Source organism: Dendrobates tinctorius, unplaced genomic scaffold (assembly GCF_039654945.1).
Source record: "Dendrobates tinctorius isolate UK_male_01 unplaced genomic scaffold, ASM3965494v1 ptg000241l, whole genome shotgun sequence".
Taxonomy (NCBI): Eukaryota; Metazoa; Chordata; class Amphibia; order Anura; family Dendrobatidae; genus Dendrobates; species Dendrobates tinctorius.
Genome location: NW_027361908.1, coordinates 6,673,883 through 6,692,784, shown reverse-complemented (window position 1 = coordinate 6,692,784; position 18,902 = coordinate 6,673,883). Strand labels below are relative to the sequence as shown.

Below are 18,902 nucleotides of genomic sequence, written 5' to 3'. Positions count from 1 at the left end.
GAAAAGACATACGATTATATTCATCTTTGTAGTGCCCCACAGAAACTTGATGTTGCACTTGATGTTTCTCTGAACTGTAGTGTTCGCACATGCTTGGTTACTACTGAAAAGCGACAGGTGGAAGTAATGCACAGCAATCAAATTTATAATCCATATGCTACATGCTAAGGGTGCTTTCACACTACGTTTTGTCACCCAGTCCTTGATCAGGGGGGCTTAAATCCGAACCCCTCGCAAAATGGGATTAGGGCATATGCCCTGAAGGCACCATAGAGTATAATGGGGCCGACAGAGTGAAGTATGCTCTGTCGTGCATCTTTTTTTGGCATGTACGCCTACTGGAGACGGACAGCATGACATAGCTGCCCGATAATGATGCACAGCAGAGCACACATTCACTCTGTTGGCACCATTATAGTCTATGGCACCGTCGGGCACATACACCCGAATACCGTTTTGGGATGGTTCGAATGTAAGCCCCACCAGGACCAATGAGCGGGTGTCTAAATGAAGTGTGAAAGCGAAAGCACCCTAAGTAAATAACCTGTGAAAGCTGAAATTCCCTACATTCCTGTTCTGCTATCAGCTATAGACTGAACAATTTTCATGTTAGTCATAAAATTCCTTTGTTTGCAATTGCCATCTTAACACTTCACTATGTTAACAGATTCATTCTTCTTCAGTAAGTTGTGCCACCTACGATGTTTAATTGTTTGGAAAATTACCTGAAGTCATCAAGGGTTTCTTCAATCATATTTCTAATAAAATTAATCTGAACAGATGTTAGCGGGGCTCCAGATTTCTCACGTGCCAATGAGTCTGCTATTTTTTCTGACAAAGAGGAGGCAACTTCAGAACTTACAGAGTTGGGCATCTTTGGACCTGCCGGAGAAAGTTATAAGCTATTAGCTCAACTGCATTCACTAAATGCCCTACTAGTACTCCTGCACTTTCTGACATAGAATGTATGGAGGGTGAAAAAACAGATGACAGAGGAGAACAGACTGAGTAAAATTTAGGAAGAGAGAATAGGGAATGATTAAATTAGGGACAGGAAATGTAATTTTAACATACACTTAAAAGTTTGGACACTGGGAATTAACCGGATGGTCGGAAGTAGTGCAATCTAGAATACTGGTGCATCATGAGAGAAGTCTTGGAGATGAAGGTGGGAGGTTTTTATTATAGAGGATGTCAGTGTTAGGTTATTAGTAGTGATGAACGAGTATGCTCGTTGCTCGGGTTTTCCCAAGCATGCTCGGGTGATCTCAGAGTATCTGGAAGTGCTCGGAGATTTCGTTTCTGTTGCCGCAGCTGCATTATTTGCGGCTACTTGACAGCCTTAATACATGTGGGGATTCCCTAACAAACAGGCATTCCTCACATGTTTTCAGGCTGTCAAGTAGCTGCAAATCAGGCAGCTGCAGCGACAGAAACTAAATCTCCGAGCACTTCCAAATACTCGGGAGACCACCCGAGCAACGAGCATACTCGCTTATCACTAGTTATTAGTTAAACAGTGAACATGGGTAAAGAGATAATAGAGATAAAGGAAGATATGTAAGGCGGTGAAGAACTGTGGAGAGCTTTACAGGCGAGTGTGATAAGTCTATACTGTAGTCTGTAGCGCAATGGTCCCAACCTTTTTTTAACCTTAGCAGACAGATCCAACGCCACACTTCTCCTGAGGTGACACCCAGGGTCCCCCTTTACTACTGTAGCATAACAGCCAAAGCTTCCATCACAACTTTGTGTGCCACTTCCTTGTAGGCAATATACTTCCATCACGGGGTTCCCACTTTACTCCGATTCACTATTCTCGCATCAAAACACACTTGCCACATAATTGCAACCATTTTCAAGCACACCTCTACCTGGCAGTATCATTCAATCTACAGTTTATCATATTTATATTACCTCCACAGCCAGTATATGTGCACCCACATATTTTCTTGTGTCACCATCTTGAGACCTGCTCTTCTTAACTGTTTGCTAGACTTGGTGCTAATGCAGAAAACTGGCAGCCAGCCAACAGCCACACAATGGGCAGGCAAGCCACGTGTCTCCTGAGCCATAGGTTGATATATTTGAGTTCCCGTGGTTGCATGTTTTGTGGCTGTTAGACAACTTCAACACGTGAGAACTACCTATCAGGCAATCCGCTCATGTATCAGCAATGCAGCCGCGTAGACTCAAACTTATTATGCAAGCACGCCTAAAATACTCAGATAACACCCGAGCATGCTTGGGTAACACGTTATCCGAGCCACATTCACTCATCACTAGGGCTCATGCCCATTAATAATTACTTTATAGCAGTCATACATGTGATCGTTGAATAAGTCACATACTTAATGTTTTTGTGCCGCTAACTGAAAAGTCTTGTTTTAACTGGGATGGAATTTGCTTGCCCACTCTTTCAGATATGTCTGGTGTCCGAGAAATGGGAACAGGTGAAGAATTAACAACAATTTGTTCACTGCTTGCTGGTTTAAAAGGCTAGAAAATGGAGAGAAAAAAATGTATATATCATTTCATATCAGAGACAGTTGCATATTACATTACTATTACAATAATATAATCAAATATATAAAGATTACAATATATGTAGAGATCTTGCCTTTATCAGGCAAAAAGTATGTAGCATACATCTGTCAAATCATTAAAAGGGAAGGCCTATGATTGCATGCTGTATCACAGCCATTGCATAAATCATAAAAATTGAATAATTTAGGCAATTTACACGTTAGCAGGTTACCATAATGTGATGACTAAAGCCATTTTATCTCACAGCATCTCAAAGCTTTTTTTTTTTTTTTTTAACATTAACATGATGTAATATTTCTTTTTATGATCCATACAGTGAATGCGATATGTAATGACAGGACAACTCCTTTAACCACCTACAGCCCGTATTGGTGTAATGATTACCTGTTTAACATTATCGTTTACATCGTGTTTTACAATATATGGTTTTCTGGTTTTAAGCTCTACATCTTGGGGTTCATCTTCTTCTTTGATGGGACTTCCAATAATTAAATGCAAAGGGGAGGAATTCATCCCTTGAGTACTGGAACCTACAGGATGTCGTCTTGAGCCAGGAATCGCACTGAACTGAGCCAAGTAATCAAGGTCTACGATTAAAGTGATCACAATATAATATATACGGTATATAAAAAAACCTTATTTTATTAGTACACTATCATTGAAACTTTTAAACATTTTGTAAGATATGGTAGCAACACAAGGTTATAGTTACGCTTTAAAAACACAAAAATTTCAGAAACTACCGTATTTTTCGCACTATAAGACGCACCGGACCATAAGGCGCACCCCAAATTTTTAGAAGAAAAATAGAGAAAAAAATAATGTGTCAAATGGGGGTCCGTCTTACAGTCCGAATTCATCTTACTAGGGAATGGATCCGGCACAGGTGGAGGAGTGGTCACAGGGCTCATTCAGTGGTCCAGGCTGGTGCGGTGGCGGCGGCTCTCTGCTGGGGAAGCTGGGCACTGTGGTGTGGTGGTGGCGGTGGGCTGTGCTCCGATGCAGGGGCGGCGGCACCGATGCAGGAGCAGCGGCTCCGTCGGCATTTCTTCAAAGCCCGGAGGCCCACGCACATCCGTTGCTGGCTGCCACCATGTTGTGGTGGACGCCAGGAAGATGGACGCCGGGAAGATGGACGCCGGTCCGGGGATGGCGCATGCTCAGGTTCAGATCTCGTCCTGAGATCTCGGGACGAGATCTCGTTGCCGAGATTTGAATCTCGTCTCCCGAGATCTCGGGACGAGATCTGAACCTGAGCATGCGCCGTCCCCGGATCGGCGGCCATCTTCCCGGCGTCCATGTTCCCGGAGGCCACCGCAACATGGCGGCAGCCAGCAACGGATGTGCGGGGGCCTCCAGGCTTTGAGGAAATGCCAGCACAGCCCCCCACGAAGCACAGAGAGCCGCTGCCACTGCACCGGAGCAAAGCCCACCGCCACCACACCACAGAGCCCCGCGGCACCCGCACCAGCCATGGTCGGAAGTGAGTATATTGCGACCATAAGACGCACCCCCCACTTTCCCCCAAAATTTTGGGGGAAAAAAAGTGAGTCTTATGGTCCGAAAAATACGGTGGTTCCATATATTTCTTTTAAGCCTATGTTTGCATGATGGGTATTTGGTGTGCTTTTATGTTGCAGATTTTCTGTAGCATTTCTACACCTCTTAGCTAAATCGCAGAAATTGCGGGTTTTTACATGTTTTTCTAGGGTGTTTTTAACACTCGGGGTTTTTGTCCCTTTTTAGTATGTCATGTTTTAAATTAAAGCAGCTTTGGGTTTTACACTCTGTTAATTGAATTTCACAATACTTTGATACATTCATGTGAGTAGTACACTAGTGAATTTCATCATTTTCTTTTTTTTTCTTTAACCTATGGATTTTCTGTCTAATGCAATTTGATGGGGAAAATGCATACAAAATTCTCAGTGTACCAGAAAGAAAAAAAAAAATTAACACATTGTGGATCTCAAACACACAATGGCCAAGAGATTTGCTGTAACTATAAGATGCTGTGTTTTTTTGCTAAGTGAAAATACACAGCATCAAAAACTCCCAAAAAAACTCATTGTGAGAAATTAAACTAACTTCGTTTTCTAATATACAATTAATTTACAGGGAACTTGGCATGCTGCCCGATCTATGAGCAGAATATACTAGACCTCTGGCTGTATGATGTCAGCCATACATCTTTTACTCTGAAACGCTATATCGTTTCAGAAAAAAAAATTAAAGATGACGCCAGGGACTAAGCCACACAGAAAATTAATTAAATAGATGGCTCCCTGGCGAAGTCTCCCCAACCACTGCAAATTACTGTCAGTTTTGACCCTATACACACACACAGGGAGAGACTCGTCACTCAAGGTGACTCAAGGTAACATAGGGTGAGACTCCGTTGGGGACACACCTGTTCAACTAGTCTACCCGTTGCAGCTTTTAACATGTTTTCTCTGAAGCGTCTTTTGGGAGAAAATGGCAGGCGCATGCGCAGTGCACCAGGTGAGATCTGATAGTCGACACACGGCAACAATAGGAAATTTTTCATATTGGTTCATTTTGATCACTGTGATAGACCCTACAGTGATCAAAATAAATAAAAAAAATAGTAAATCAAACCCCCCTTTAGCTAGGTAAAAAGAATAAAATAAAAAAAAATGTATTTATTTTCATTAGGGTTAGAGCTGGGCTAAAGTTAAGGTTGGGGCTAAAGTTAGGGTTAGGTTTTTTGCTAGGGTTGGGATTAGGGTTATGGTTAGGGTTGGGGCTTGGGTTATGGGTTTGTTACGGTTAGGTTTGTGGTTAGGGTTGGGATTAGGGTTATGGGTGTGTTGGGGTTAGAATTGGGGGGTTTCCACTATTTAGGTACATCACGTGGTCTCCAAACGTGACATGGCGCCACCACTCATTCCAGACAATTTTGCGTTCAAAAAGTCCGGTGCTCCCTCCCTTCTGAGCCCTGCCATGCACCCAAACAGTGGTTTTTCCACACATATGGGGTATCAGCGGACTCAGGAGAAAGTGCACAACAAAGTTTGTGGTCTATTTTTCTCATGATACTCTTGTGAAAATAAAAATGGTTCCAAAGTAAATTTTTCATATTTTCCTTCCACATTGCTTTAGTTCTTGTGAAGCACCTCAAGGGTTAATAAACTTCTTGAATGTGGTTTTGTGCTCCTTGAGGGGTGCAGTTTTTGGAATGGTGTAACTTTGGGGAATTTTCTGTTATATTGACCCCCCCCCCCCCCCCCAAAACGCCCTTCAAATGTGAGGTGGTCCATAAAAAAATGGTTTTGTAAATTTTCTTGGAAAAATAAGAAAATCACTGGTTAACTTTTAACCCTTAAAACGTCCAAAATTGTGCTGATGTTAAGTAGACATGTGGGAAATGTTATTTATTAACTACACTACCGTTCAAAAGTTTGGGGTCACCCAGACAATTGTGTGTTTTCCATGAAAACTCATACTTTTATTAATCAAATGAGTTGCCAAATGAATTTAAAATCTAGTCCAGATATTGACAAGGTTCGAAAAAGATTATTTGAAATAATTTTCTCCTTCTAACTTTGCTTTCATCAAAGAACGCTCCCTTTGTAGCAATTACAGCACTGCAGACCTTAGGCATTCTAGCAGTTAATTTGCTGAGGTAATCTGGAGAAATGTCACCCCATGCTTCAAGAAGCCCCTCACACAAGTTGGTTTGGCTTGATGGGCACATTTGCGTACCATACCGTCAAGATGCTCCCACAACAGCTCAATGGGGTTGAGATATGGTGACTGCGCTGGCCATTCCATTACAGATAGAATACCAGCTGCCTGCTTCTTCCCTAAATAGTTCTTGAATAATTTGGAGGTGTGCTTTGGGTCATTGTCCTGTTGTAGGATGAAAACATGGATTTTTGTGAGTACTCACCGTAAAATCCTTTTCTCTGTGGGACACAGAGACTGTGGGTGTGTGCTTCTGCCGTCTGGAGGCTGACACTAAGTATACAAAAAAAGAGTTAGCTCCTCCTCCGCCGCATACACCCTCGCCCCCCGACCGGGCGTAACTCAGTTTAGTGCATAAGCAGTAGGAGAACGCACCTTAAATTCAGGCAAGAAATTATACGTCTGGAAAAGGGACCACCCTGATCCTTACATAAGGATTTGTATAACTCAAAATAAGCAAAAGCCAACTGGCTAGTAGGGTGGGTGCTGTGTCCCCCAATGAGCGTCTCGGAGAAAAGGATTTTACGGTGAGTACTCACAAAAATCCATGTTTCTCCTTCGACTCATTGGGGGACACAGAGACTGTGGGACGTTCTAAAGCAGTCCCTGGGCGGGATCTTAGCTCACCCAATCCATGCTATTTTGCGCCCCTGATTAGAGGTGCGCAATTGCTGCCTGGAGAATCTTTCTTCCCAGGCTTGCATCCGAGGATGCCTGGGTATGTACGTTATAATGTTTGACAAACGTATGCAAGCTGGACCAGGTAGCTGCTTTGCACACCTGTTCCGCTGAAGCTTGGTGTCGCAGTGCCCATGAGGCACCCACTGCTCGAGCCGAGTGTGCCTTGATCCCTGCCGGAACCGGCGTGCCACTAATTTCATAAGATTCTTGGATCGTCAGGCGAACCCATCTGGCCAAAGTCACTTTGGACGCAGCGAGCCCCTTCCGCCGCCCTTCTGGGATCACGAATAGAGAGTCTGTCCGGCGGAAAGGAGCTGTCCTTGTCACATACCTCCTAAGAGCTCTTACCAGATCCAAGGTGTGCAATGCCTTTTCTACCCTGTGCACCGGTGCCGGGCAAAACGAGGGTAAGACAATGTCTTCGTTGATATGGAATGCAGAGACAACCTTCGGCAAGGAGGAGCTGGCCTTAAAACTACCTTATCCTTATAAAAGGTCAGGAACGGCGGTTTACAAGATAAAGCCGCCAATTCCGAAACTCGCCTAATAGACGTAATAGCTACCAGAAAAACGACCTTCCTGGACAGGTAAGGTAAGGAAACCTCTTGTAACGGTTCGAAAGGAGCCTCCTGAAGGGCCCTGAGCACCAAGTTCAGGTCCCATGATTCCGTCGGCGCCTTATAGGGGGGTACTAAATGTGCGACCCCCTGCATAAACGTCCTAACCTGCCAGACCGAAGCGACCTTTTGTTGGAAAAGCACCGACAGAGCCGAGATCTGCGTTCTGAGCGAACTCGGAGCCAATCCTGCGTCCAGCCCTGCCTGCAGAAAAGCCAGTACGTTGGGGATCGAAAAAACCAGAGGAGCCACTCCGCGATCCCTACACCAACGGAAAAAAACTTCCCAAGTCCGATGATATACTCTCGCCGAAGAAGGCTTTCGGGCACTCACCATCGTGGCTACTACATCGCGCCTGAATCCTGCCTGTGTTAACAGCCAAGATTCAATGGCCACATCGTCAAACACAGGGCCCCTAAGTTCGGATGGTAGATCGGCCCCTGGGACAGCAAGTCCGGCCGATCTGGGAGACGCCAGGGTACGTCCACCACTAGCTGAACCAGATCTGCATACCAGGCCCGCCGAGGTCAGTCTGGGGCCAGCAGAATTCCTTAACTTCCTGATGACTCTTGGAAGCAGAGGTAGCGGGGGGAACAAGTACGGGAGACGAAACTGGCTCCACGGAAGCACCAGAGCGTCTGCTGCGATTGCCTGCGGGTCGAGGGATCGAGCGACGAACCTTTGTACTTTGGCGTTCTCTCTGGATGCCATAAGGTCCACGTCCGGGGTCCCCCACCGTTGGCAGATCTGTTGAAAAACCTCGGGGTGCAGGGACCATTCCCCTGCCGCGACCCTCTGTCGGCTGAGAAAATCTGCCGCCCAGTTTTCGACTCCCGGAATGTGCACCGCTGAAATTACCACGCGGTTCTTCTCTGCCCAACGCAGTACCAGCCCGACCTCGCGCATGGCTGCCTGGCTGCGCGTGCCCCCTTGATGGTTGACATATGCTACTGCTGTAGCATTGTCCGACTGAATGCGCACCGGCCGGTGTCTCAGGAAACACTGGAAATGTTGCAGGGCCAATCGTATTGCCCGTATCTCCAGAATGTTGATCGGGAGAATTATCTCCTGAATGGACCACCGCCCCTGAGCTGTGTGACTCTGGAAAACTGCTCCCCAACCATGCAGGCTTGCATCGGTCGTCACCACCAACCACTGCTCCGGGGGAAAAGGTTTCCCCTGGACCAGGGACGAGTCGCGAGTCCACCACCGGAGTGAATGTCGGACCAGCGGAGACAACTTGCACCGATGACTGAGAGACAGCAGCCTCCGGTCCCATGCTGACAAGAGCGCATGCTGAAGCGGACGGAGATGGAACTGGGCAAACGGGATTGCCTCCATCGCCGCCACCATTCTGCCCAACACACTCATGCCGTACCGGATGGGTCTGGTGCCCGGCTGCAGAAGGTTCCGTACTCCTTGCTTGATTTTTCGCGCCTTGTCCTGAGGGAGGATCACCAGCCCCTGGGAGGTGTCGAAAATCATGCCTAGGAACACGATTCTTTGGGCTGGAACCAAGGACGACTTGCTCCGATTGATCAACCAGCCTAGACGGGCCAGGGTATCCAGCGTGATACTGACATTCTCCTGGCACGCCTGAAACGACGGCCCCTTTACCAACAGGTCGTCCAGGTAAGGTAGTACCGTTATGCCCCGAGCATGCAGGATGGCCATAACCACCGCCATTATCTTCGTAAAGACTCTGGGAGCAGTGGCCAGACCGAAGGGCAGAGCAACAAATTGAAAATGTCGCCCTCCGATCGCAAAACGCAGGAACCTCTGGTGTGGAGGAAAAATCGGAATGTGCAGATATGCATCCTGCACATCGATCGAGGCCAGGAACTCCCCTGGATCCATGGCTGCAATGACCGAACGGAGGGATTCCATCCGGAACCGCCTGACTCTGATGAATTTGTTCAGGATTTTTAGATCTAGTACTGGCCTTACTGTCCCGTCTTTTTTGGGGACCGAAAACAGGTTGGAGTAAAAACCTTGTGCCTCTTCGCTTTTCGGCACTGGGACAATGACCCCGTTGCGCCGTAGCGTCATTATGGCCTGTAACAAACCCTCTGCCTGCGATACTGTTCCGGAAAACCGGGAATGAAAGAATCGCCGTGGCGGGAGTCCGACAAACTCTATCTTGTACCCGGACGATATCAGTTCTGCCACCCAAGCGTCGCGTGCCACTGCGACCCAAACGTGGCTGAACCTTAGTAGGCGTCCGCCCACCCTGTCGTCCGTAGGTACGAAGCGCCTCGAGTCATTTTGCTGGAGGCTTTTGGGATCTGGCCCCCCTCCTTCTGGGCAAACGGCCTCGGCCTCTGCCCAGCGGATTGGCTCTGTAAGAGATTTGCCTTTCCCTAATCTGACCATCATTTGCGGAGGTGGATGCTCTGGCCGAAGTCCCCCTCCAGGGGTTACGAAAGGGCCGAAAACGCCTCTGTGTCTGCCTGAATGCTGGCCAAGTCCTCTGCTGCGGGAGGAAACTACTCCTCCCCCCCGTGGCTTCTGAGATAAGCTTATCAAGCTTCTCACCGAACAACCGATTGCCCTGAAAAGGCAATGAGGTCAAGGATTTTTTGGAGATAGAATCCGCTTTCCACAATCTCAGCCATAATGCTCGCCTAACGGCGATCGCATTTGCTGCTGCCACAGCAGAACACTCGGCCGCGTCCAGAGAGGCGCTGACGAGAAAATCACTTGCCCCTGATATCTGATTTGTAACCTCCAAGACCTCCGCAGGCAGATCTCTGTCTTGGAGGGCATTATGCAGAGCGTCCGCCCATGAAACCATGGCCTTAGCCACCCAAGTAGCCGCAAAGGAGGGGGCCAGGGCCGACCCCGCTGCCTCATACACTGAGCGGGCAAGCCCCTCTATAAGGCGATCAGTTGGGTCCTTGATAGAAGAACCGCTGGGTATCGACAATAGCGATCTTGACGCCAAACGTGATACCGGTGGGTCCACTACTGGCGACTCCACCCATCCTTTATGGAGTTCAGGAGGAAACGGATACTTTGCTTGCAGCGCTTTTTGCATTGCAAAACGCTTATCCGGGTGTTCCCTATGTTTCTGGACTAGCTCCTCGAACTCCGGATGCGTGGCAAACCTTCTATGCGGTCGCTTGGTCTTCTTGAAGGAGACCTTGTGACCTGAGGCCGTGGACACATCGTCCTCGATCTCTAATGTCTGGTTGACTGCCTCAATGAGGCTGTCCACCGAGTCTTGGTATCCCAGGCTTTCTGGATTCCAGGACTCCTCTCCCTCCTCCTCGCCCTCATCCTGCTCGCTTTCCGAGCTCGGCGACGGGGAACGAGATGCCCTAATACCCGCCGCCGAAGCCCCAGAGGGTCCGGCCGACGGGGAACGAGCTCTTTTGCTATGAGCTTGTCTGGTGCTGGAGCGGCCTCTAACGGTCGGAGGGTCCTGAGACGTGGACGAGCTGTCTTCCGCTGGCAGACCACCATCCTTGTCCCTGCCCGGGCCTCGAAGAGACTCAATTGCCCTTGTAAGGGACATCATAGAGTGTGATAAAGACACCGCCCATTCTGGGGGGTCCTGACTTCTGGGCTCTGCAACAATGGGGGGCTCCTGGGCTCGCTCCGACTCGCAGGCTTCACAAAATTTATCCGGCTGCGCCTTAGGCAGCCTGACCCCACAGGAAACGCAAACAGCATATAGGAAAGAATGAGCTTTCCCTTTGCCAGACATATTGCAGGGTAGGGTAGGAGGAGGAGGATAACCCCTTCCTTGACCACTAGTGCGGCACTCGAAACGGGGTTGCACTCACCCACCGGTAATGTCCACCTTGCGTCTCTTCCACGGGGCGTGCGGCGTTACTCGCCGGGGCACTTGCGGCGCACTCCGGGAGATAGGCGGCGGCTTCCGGCCGCACTTCGCGAGGAAATGAGGAGGGGGAGGGGGCGGAGCTCCCCGGTAACTGTGCGCCCCCGCCGCTCTCCGCCCCCGGAAGTTAGTGGGCGGGACTTCCGGCTACCCCCGGAAGTCGGCGGGTGGGCGCGCAGAACTCCGGACCTCCCCAAACAGCGGGGACCGCGGCCGCCGACGGGGCTTCTGGCCGCACTACACGTGCGGCGTTCGAGGGAGGAGGGCGGGAGCTCCCCGGTAACTGAGCGCGCCCGCCGCTCTCCGCCCCCGGAAGTTAGTGGGCGGGGCTTCCGGCTACTCCCGGAAGTCGGCCGGCGGGCGGGCGGAATCTCGGGCCTCACCATACAGCGGGGGCCGCGGCCGCCGACGGGGCTCTGGCCACACTCCACGCCCATCAACAAGAGAGGTGAGCCGGGCCTCCCCCCTGTGGCTTCTGCGCCGTGGGCTTGTGGTGCTCTCAACCCCATCCCTGGGCCGGGAGGGGGAGGCTACTGCACCAGTCTTCGACGCTTCGCTCCCTTGGCTCACCTGCGCCTCCAGAACCACCCCTGGTCTCCTACCTAGGGGTGGTAGGGGCATTAATGCATTCCCACGTTGCAGGAGAGTAACAACGTGGAGGATCACTCACACGTGCTCGCCCGCTGGGGTTCTTGGGGAACCGAATCCTCTTATCAGGATGCGTTGCCACCTCTTTAGAAAAATAACAAAGAAAAATGGTTGTCTGGGGAAAAGTCCCAGATGTGTCCCTCGGTGCGGGAGAGAAAACACGTGGAGGGCTACTCACACGTGGTCGCCCGTTGATGATTTGGGGAGATCGGACCTTCTCTATAGGATCCGTCGCCCCTATCTTATCTTCATAGAAAGAGACCCAAAAAAAAAAATAAAAAAAAAAAAAAAATCTAGTCTGGAGCTCCAGACTGCGTGTGCCTCCATCAGACACTAAGCAAAAACTGAGTTACGCCCGGTCGGGGGGCGAGGGTGTATGCGGCGGAGGAGGAGCTAACTTTTTTTGTATACTTAGTGTCAGCCTCCAGACGGCAGAAGCACACACCCACAGTCTCTGTGTCCCACAGTCTCTGTGTCCCCCAATGAGTCGAAGGAGAAATGGCTCCAATCAAGCGCTGACCACAGGGTATGGCATGGCGCTGCAAAATGGAGCGATAGCCTTCCTTATTCAAAATCCCTTTTACCTTGAACAAATCTCCCACTTTACCAGCACCAAAGCAACCCCAGAGCATCACATTACCTCCACCATGCTTGACAGATGGCGTCAGCCATTCTTCCAGCATCTTTTCAGTTGTTCTGCGTCTCACAAATGTTCTTCTGTGTGATCCAAACACCTCAAACTTGGATTCGTCTGTCCATAACACTTTTTTCCAATCTTCCTCTGTCCAATGTCTATGTTCTTTTGCCCATATTAATCTTTTCCTTTTATTACCCAGTCTCAGATATGGCTTTTTCTTTGCCACTCTGCCGTGAAGGCCAGCATCCCAGAGTCACCTCATCACTGTAGGCGTTGACACTGGCGTTTTGCGTGTACTATTTAATGAAGCTGCCAGTTGAGGACCTGTGAGGAGCCGATTTCTCAAACTACAGACTCTAATGTACTTGTCTTGCTGCTCAATTTTGCAGTGGGGCCTCACACATTTCTTTCTACTCTGGTTAGAGTCTGTTTGTACTCTTCTCTGAAGGGAGTAGTACACACCGTTGTGGGAAATCTTCAGTTTCTTGGCAATTTCTTGCATGGAATAGCCTTCATTTCTAAGAACAAGAATAGACTGTCGAGTTTCACAAGAAAGTTCTTTTTTTCTGGCCATTTTGAGGGTTTAATGGAACCAACAAATGTAATGCTCCAGATTCACAACTAGCTCAAAGGAAGGTCAGGTTTATAGCTTCTCTAATCAGCCAAACTGTTTTCAGCTGTGCTAACATACTTGCACAAGGGTTTTCAAAGATATTCTAACCATCCATTAGCCTTCTTAGACAGCTAGCAAACACAACGTAACTTAAGAACACTGGAGTGATGGTTGTTGGAAATGGGCCTCTATGCACCTATGAAGATCTTGCATTACAAACCAGACATTTGCAGCTAGAATAGTCATTTACCACTTTAATAATGTATAGAGTGCATTTCTGAATCATTTAATGTTAGCTACATTGGAAAAAACTGTGCTTTTCTTTCAAAAATAAGGACATTTCTAAGTGACCCTAAACTTTTGAAAGGTAGTGTATTTAGTATGACACCACTATCTGATTTAGGGGTTTAAAAATTAAGTTTGAAAAATGCAAAATTTTCAAAATTTTTGCTAAATTCCGTTTTTTTTCATAAGTAAACGCAAGTTATCTCAGAATCAGTGGGATAAGTTGAAGCATTCCAGAGCTACAATAACTTCATAAACTGACAGTGGTCAGAATTATAAAAATTGGCTTAGTCATTAAGTAGCAAATTGGCTCTGTCACTAAGGGGTTAAGGAGACTCAGACACACATACACTGAGCATCACCTACCGTTTCCTTTAGATGCAAACTCTTCCATTACTCTAAGGTGGGAAGCATCTTGAGGGGGAAAACAGACAGACATTGTCAGTATATTTGAAGCACGTGTATTAGCAATTTAACTTCTAATTTCCTTTAGGCCACAATTAAGCAGTATATTTGCAACAAAAATTCACAACAAATTTGTATATTCCCAGTGCCTTCTGGGATAAGTGAAGAGTCTCCGCGAGCTCAACGATCACTGGGTTTTGGCCGTTGCAGCTGAAAAGAGGAAATCAGAAAACCAGGGGAAGAGTCTTGAGGAGATCATTTGCATATTCCCAGTGCCTTCTGGGATAAGTGAAGAGTCTCCGCGAGCTCAACGATCACTGGGTTTTGGCCGTTGCAGCTGAAAAGAGGAAATCGGAAAACCAGGGGAAGAGTCTTGAGGAGATCATTTGCATATTCCCAGTGCCTTCTGGGATAAGTGAAGAGTCTCCGCGAGCTCAACGATCACTGGGTTTTGGCCGTTGCAGCTGAAAAGAGGAAATCGGAAAACCAGGGGAAGAGTCTTGAGGAGATCATTTGCATATTCCCAGTGCCTTCTGGGATAAGTGAAGAGTCTCCGCGAGCTCAACGATCACTGGGTTTTGGCCGTTGCAGCTGAAAAGAGGAAATCGGAAAACCAGGGGAAGAGTCAAGAGTCTTGAGGAGATCATTTGCATATTCCCAGTGCCTTCTGGGATAAGTGAAGAGTCTCCGCGAGCTCAACGATCACTGGGTTTTGGCCGTTGCAGCTGAAAGAGGAAATCGGAAAACCAGGGGAAGAGTCTTGAGGAGATCATTTGCATATTCCCAGTGCCTTCTGGGCTAAGTGAAGAGTCTCCGCGAGCTCAACGATCACTGGGTTTTGGCCGTTGCAGCTGAAAGAGGAAATCGGAAAACCAGGGGAAGAGTCTTGAGGAGATCATTTGCATATTCCCAGTGCCTTCTGGGATAAGTGAAGAGTCTCCGCGAGCTCAACGATCACTGGGTTTTGGCCGTTGCAGCTGAAAAGAGGAAATCGGAAAACCAGGGGAAGAGTCTTGAGGAGATCATTTGCATATTCCCAGTGCCTTCTGGGATAAGTGAAGAGTCTCCGCGAGCTCAACGATCACTGGGTTTTGGCCGTTGCAGCTGAAAAGAGGAAATCGGAAAACCAGGGGAAGAGTCTTGAGGAGATCATTTGCATATTCCCAGTGCCTTCTGGGATAAGTGAAGAGTCTCCGCGAGCTCAACGATCACTGGGTTTTGGCCGTTGCAGCTGAAAAGAGGAAATCGGAAAAACCGCGCGAATTTTGGCTCATCTTTCATCGTTTTTAAGAAATCTCAAGATGGAAGAGGCCAGGAGCCATTTGGTGAGTTGCATTTCTTGCTACATGTTCACAGACTTACCAGTGGAAAAGCCAAACTTCACATGCCACAAAGGCAAGCTTGTGTCCCTGTTGGAGGAAAAGTTGCAAAATCTCGAAGAGAGGTTAGCTAAGTTGAAGATCATTAAGGAAGGTGAAGAGTTCTTGGACAGAGCAGAGTTATCTCTTCATGTTACAGAAAGAGCAGAAATTCGAAGTGCACCTGAAGAAACGGAGGAATGGAGACATGTGACCCAGAGAAGCAGGAGGATCAGGAGGCAGTCAGCACCCATACTGCTCAGAAACCAGTACCAGGCTCTCACGCAGGAAAACGATGAAGTAATACATCAGGATAAGACTTTGCCAACAAACAGCAACCTTGTACGCCTTCAGAGTCCTCCTGGGTGGAGAAAGAAAAATGTTGTGAAGAAGAAACGGAGAGTGGTGGTCATGGGGGATTCCCTGTTGAGAGGAACAGAGGCCGCTATCTGCAGACCGGATATAACTTCAAGAGAAATGTGCTGTCTTCCAGGTGCAAAAATTAAAGATGTGTCTGACAGGATATCAGGACTCTTCAGACCTACAGATGACTACCCATTCCTGCTACTACATGTGGGGACAAATGACACCGCAAGAAACGACCTGGAAACCATCTGCAGAGACTTTGAAGACTTAGGCAAGAAAGTGAAAGAACTGGGAGCGCAGGTGGTCTTCTCTTCCATCCTCCCAGAGGATGGCCATGGAACAAGGAGGTGGAATAAGATTCTGCAGGTGAACAACTGGCTACGTCGATGGTGCCGTCAGCAACGAATTGGATTTCTGGATCACGGAGTGAACTACTTATACGATGGACTACTTGCTAGAGATGGGGTGCACCTTACGAAGACTGGAAAGCATGTATTTGGAAGTCGCCTTGCTACACTTGTAAGGAGAGCTTTAAACTAGAACAACATGGGAAGGGAAGCAAAAGACCAGAAAAAGCCATACACCTGACAAATGCTATTGAGAACTCTGCTATTAGAAGTGGAAAGGAAGAACAAAGACGAAAGAATCTAATTAATAAAAATATTGGAGAAAGAGAAACCAATCACAAACTAAAATGTTTCTATACTAATGCACAAAGCATGGGCAACAAACAAGGAGAATTGGAACTACTAACACAGGAAAAGAAATATGACGTCATTGGAATCACTGAAACTTGGTGGGACAATACACATGATTGGAATACAAGACTAGAAGGATACAACTTATTTGCAAGAAACAGACTTGATAAACGAGGAGGGGGTGTCGCGTTGTATGTTAGAAACACGTACATCTGCACAGAGATTGAAGCTTCAGAGACTGGGAGTTCTGTGGAAACTGTTTGGGTAAGAATACAAGGACAGAACAATGGAAAGGACACCATTGTAGGCATTTACTACAGGCCGCCTGTGCAAGCTGAAGATATGGATGAACTCTTTATGCATCAAATGGCCAAGTTCTCCAAAAAATATGACATAGTTGTCATGGGAGATTTCAACTATCCAGACATTTGTTGGGAATCTCTCTCAGGCAAAACTAACAGGTCAAGGAAATTCTTATCCTCTCTTGCTGACAACTTTATCTTCCAAAAGGTAGGGGAGAAAACAAGGGGAACTGCTACCTTGGATCTAATCCTTATAAACAGGGAGGAAATGGTTGAGGAGGTAAAAGTGGCTGGGACCCTAGGAGGTAGCGACCATGCTATTTTAGAATTTTGGATAACTAGAGGTGGAAGACCTGTGAAGACTCAGACGTCAAGGTTAGATTTCAGAAAGGCAGATTTTAAGGGATTCAGAAAGATAATTGGAGGGATCCAATGGCTGGATATCCTTAAAGACAAAAATGTCCAGGAAGGATGGGAAACCTTGAAAAATGAAATTCTCAAAGCACAGTTGTTAACAATTCCGAAAAGAGGGAAGAATAGGAAGCATTTAAGGAAACCAGGATGGATGAATACAGAACTTAAGCACATGCTAAAAAGGAAGAAAAAAATGTTTATAAAATGGAAAGAGGGAGGCATATCTAAAGAAGAATATAATGCTGTCTGCAGAACCTGCAGGGCACAAATCAGATTATCTAAAGCTGAAAATGAATTGAGGCTTGCAAGAGATGTCAAAAGCAATAATAAAGGATTTTGGGGATATGTCAAAAGTAAAAGAAAAGTCAAAGATGCTATAGGATTTTTACAGGATGAAAATGATGAAATGGTAAGACAAGATGTTGAGAAGGCTGAACTTTTAAATTCCTATTTTGCATCTGTTTTCTCTCAGAAAGGAAATGTAACATCAACTGTTATTCACTGTCCTATTAAGGGAATAGAAGAATCCAGGATATCTATAAACAGAAAGATAGTGAGGAAACACTTAGCTAACCTAAATGAATTCAAGTCTCCAGGTCCAGATGAATTACACCCCAGAGTACTGAAGGAGATAGCAGAAGAAATTTTTGAACCCTTCTCCATAATCTTTGAAAATTCTTGGAGAACAGGAGAAGTGCCAGAAGACTGGAGAAGAGCAAATGTTGTTCCTATCTTCAAAAAGGGGAAGAAGGTGGACCCAGGCAACTATAGGCCGGTGAGTCTGACTTCTATACCAGGAAAGATCTTTGAACAAATTATTAAACAACATGTATGTCAATACCTGGATAAGAATGAAGTGATCAAACAGAGTCAGCATGGGTTTGTAACTAATAAGTCATGTCAGACTAACTTAATTTCCTTCTATGACGGTATCACTGATTGGGTGGATCAAGGAAATGCTGTAGATATAGTATATCTTGACTTCAGCAAAGCATTTGACAAAGTCTCTCATACAATCCTTATTGAAAAAATGACTAAGTATGGAATGGACAAGGCAACTGTTAGGTGGATTCATAACTGGCTTAGTGATCGGACCCAAAGAGTGGTCGTAAATGGCTGCACATCCAGTTGGAAGAATGTCTCAAGTGGGGTACCACAGGGCTCTGTCCTGGGCCCTGTATTGTTCAACATCTTTATCAACGATTTAGATGAAGGAATTGAGGGTAAACTGATTAAATTTGCTGATGACACAAAGCTAGGAGGGATAGCTAATACTAGAGAAGAGAGAGAGAGGATTCAAAAAGATTTAAATAAACTGGAGAAGTGGGCAGCAACTAACAGAATGGTTTTTAACAGGGAGAAATGCAAAGTACTACATCTGGGCAATAAAAATGAAAAAAGCATATATAGAATGGGAGGAATAGGGCTAAGTGACAGCACATGTGAAAAAGACTTGGGTATACTAATAGATCACAGACTGAATATGAGTCAACAGTGTGATGCAGCAGCAAAAAAGGCAAATGCAATTCTAGGATGTATTAACAGAAGCATACAGTTTAGATCACGTGAAGTCATTATTTCCCTCTACTCCTCTTTGGTCAGACCTCATCTGGAATATTGTGTCCAGTTTTGGGCACCACATTTTAAAAAAGACATCAACAAACTGGAGCAAGTTCAGAAAAGAGCGACCAGAATGGTGACCGGTCTGCAAACCCTGTCTTATGAGGAAAGGTTGCAGGATTTGGGAATGTTTAGTTTGCAAAAGAGAAGACTGAGAGG

The 18,902-nt window shown here is 46.8% G+C and overlaps 1 protein-coding gene across 5 annotated transcripts in view; it reads right to left on the bottom strand.

The window, feature by feature from the left end:
• Positions 1-18,902, bottom strand: part of NEDD1 (NEDD1 gamma-tubulin ring complex targeting factor) — a 141,300-nt gene that overhangs the window by 45,933 nt on the left and 76,465 nt on the right. For all 5 annotated transcript variants that reach the window (XM_073556938.1, XM_073556942.1, XM_073556940.1 and 2 more), the window contains exons 10-13: positions 13,947-13,994; positions 2,932-3,134; positions 2,352-2,499; positions 726-882 (exon numbers count right to left, since the gene is read on the bottom strand). In XM_073556938.1, the coding sequence (XP_073413039.1) occupies positions 726-882; positions 2,352-2,499; positions 2,932-3,134; positions 13,947-13,994 (556 nt within the window). The remainder of the gene's footprint in view (positions 1-725; positions 883-2,351; positions 2,500-2,931; positions 3,135-13,946; positions 13,995-18,902) is intronic.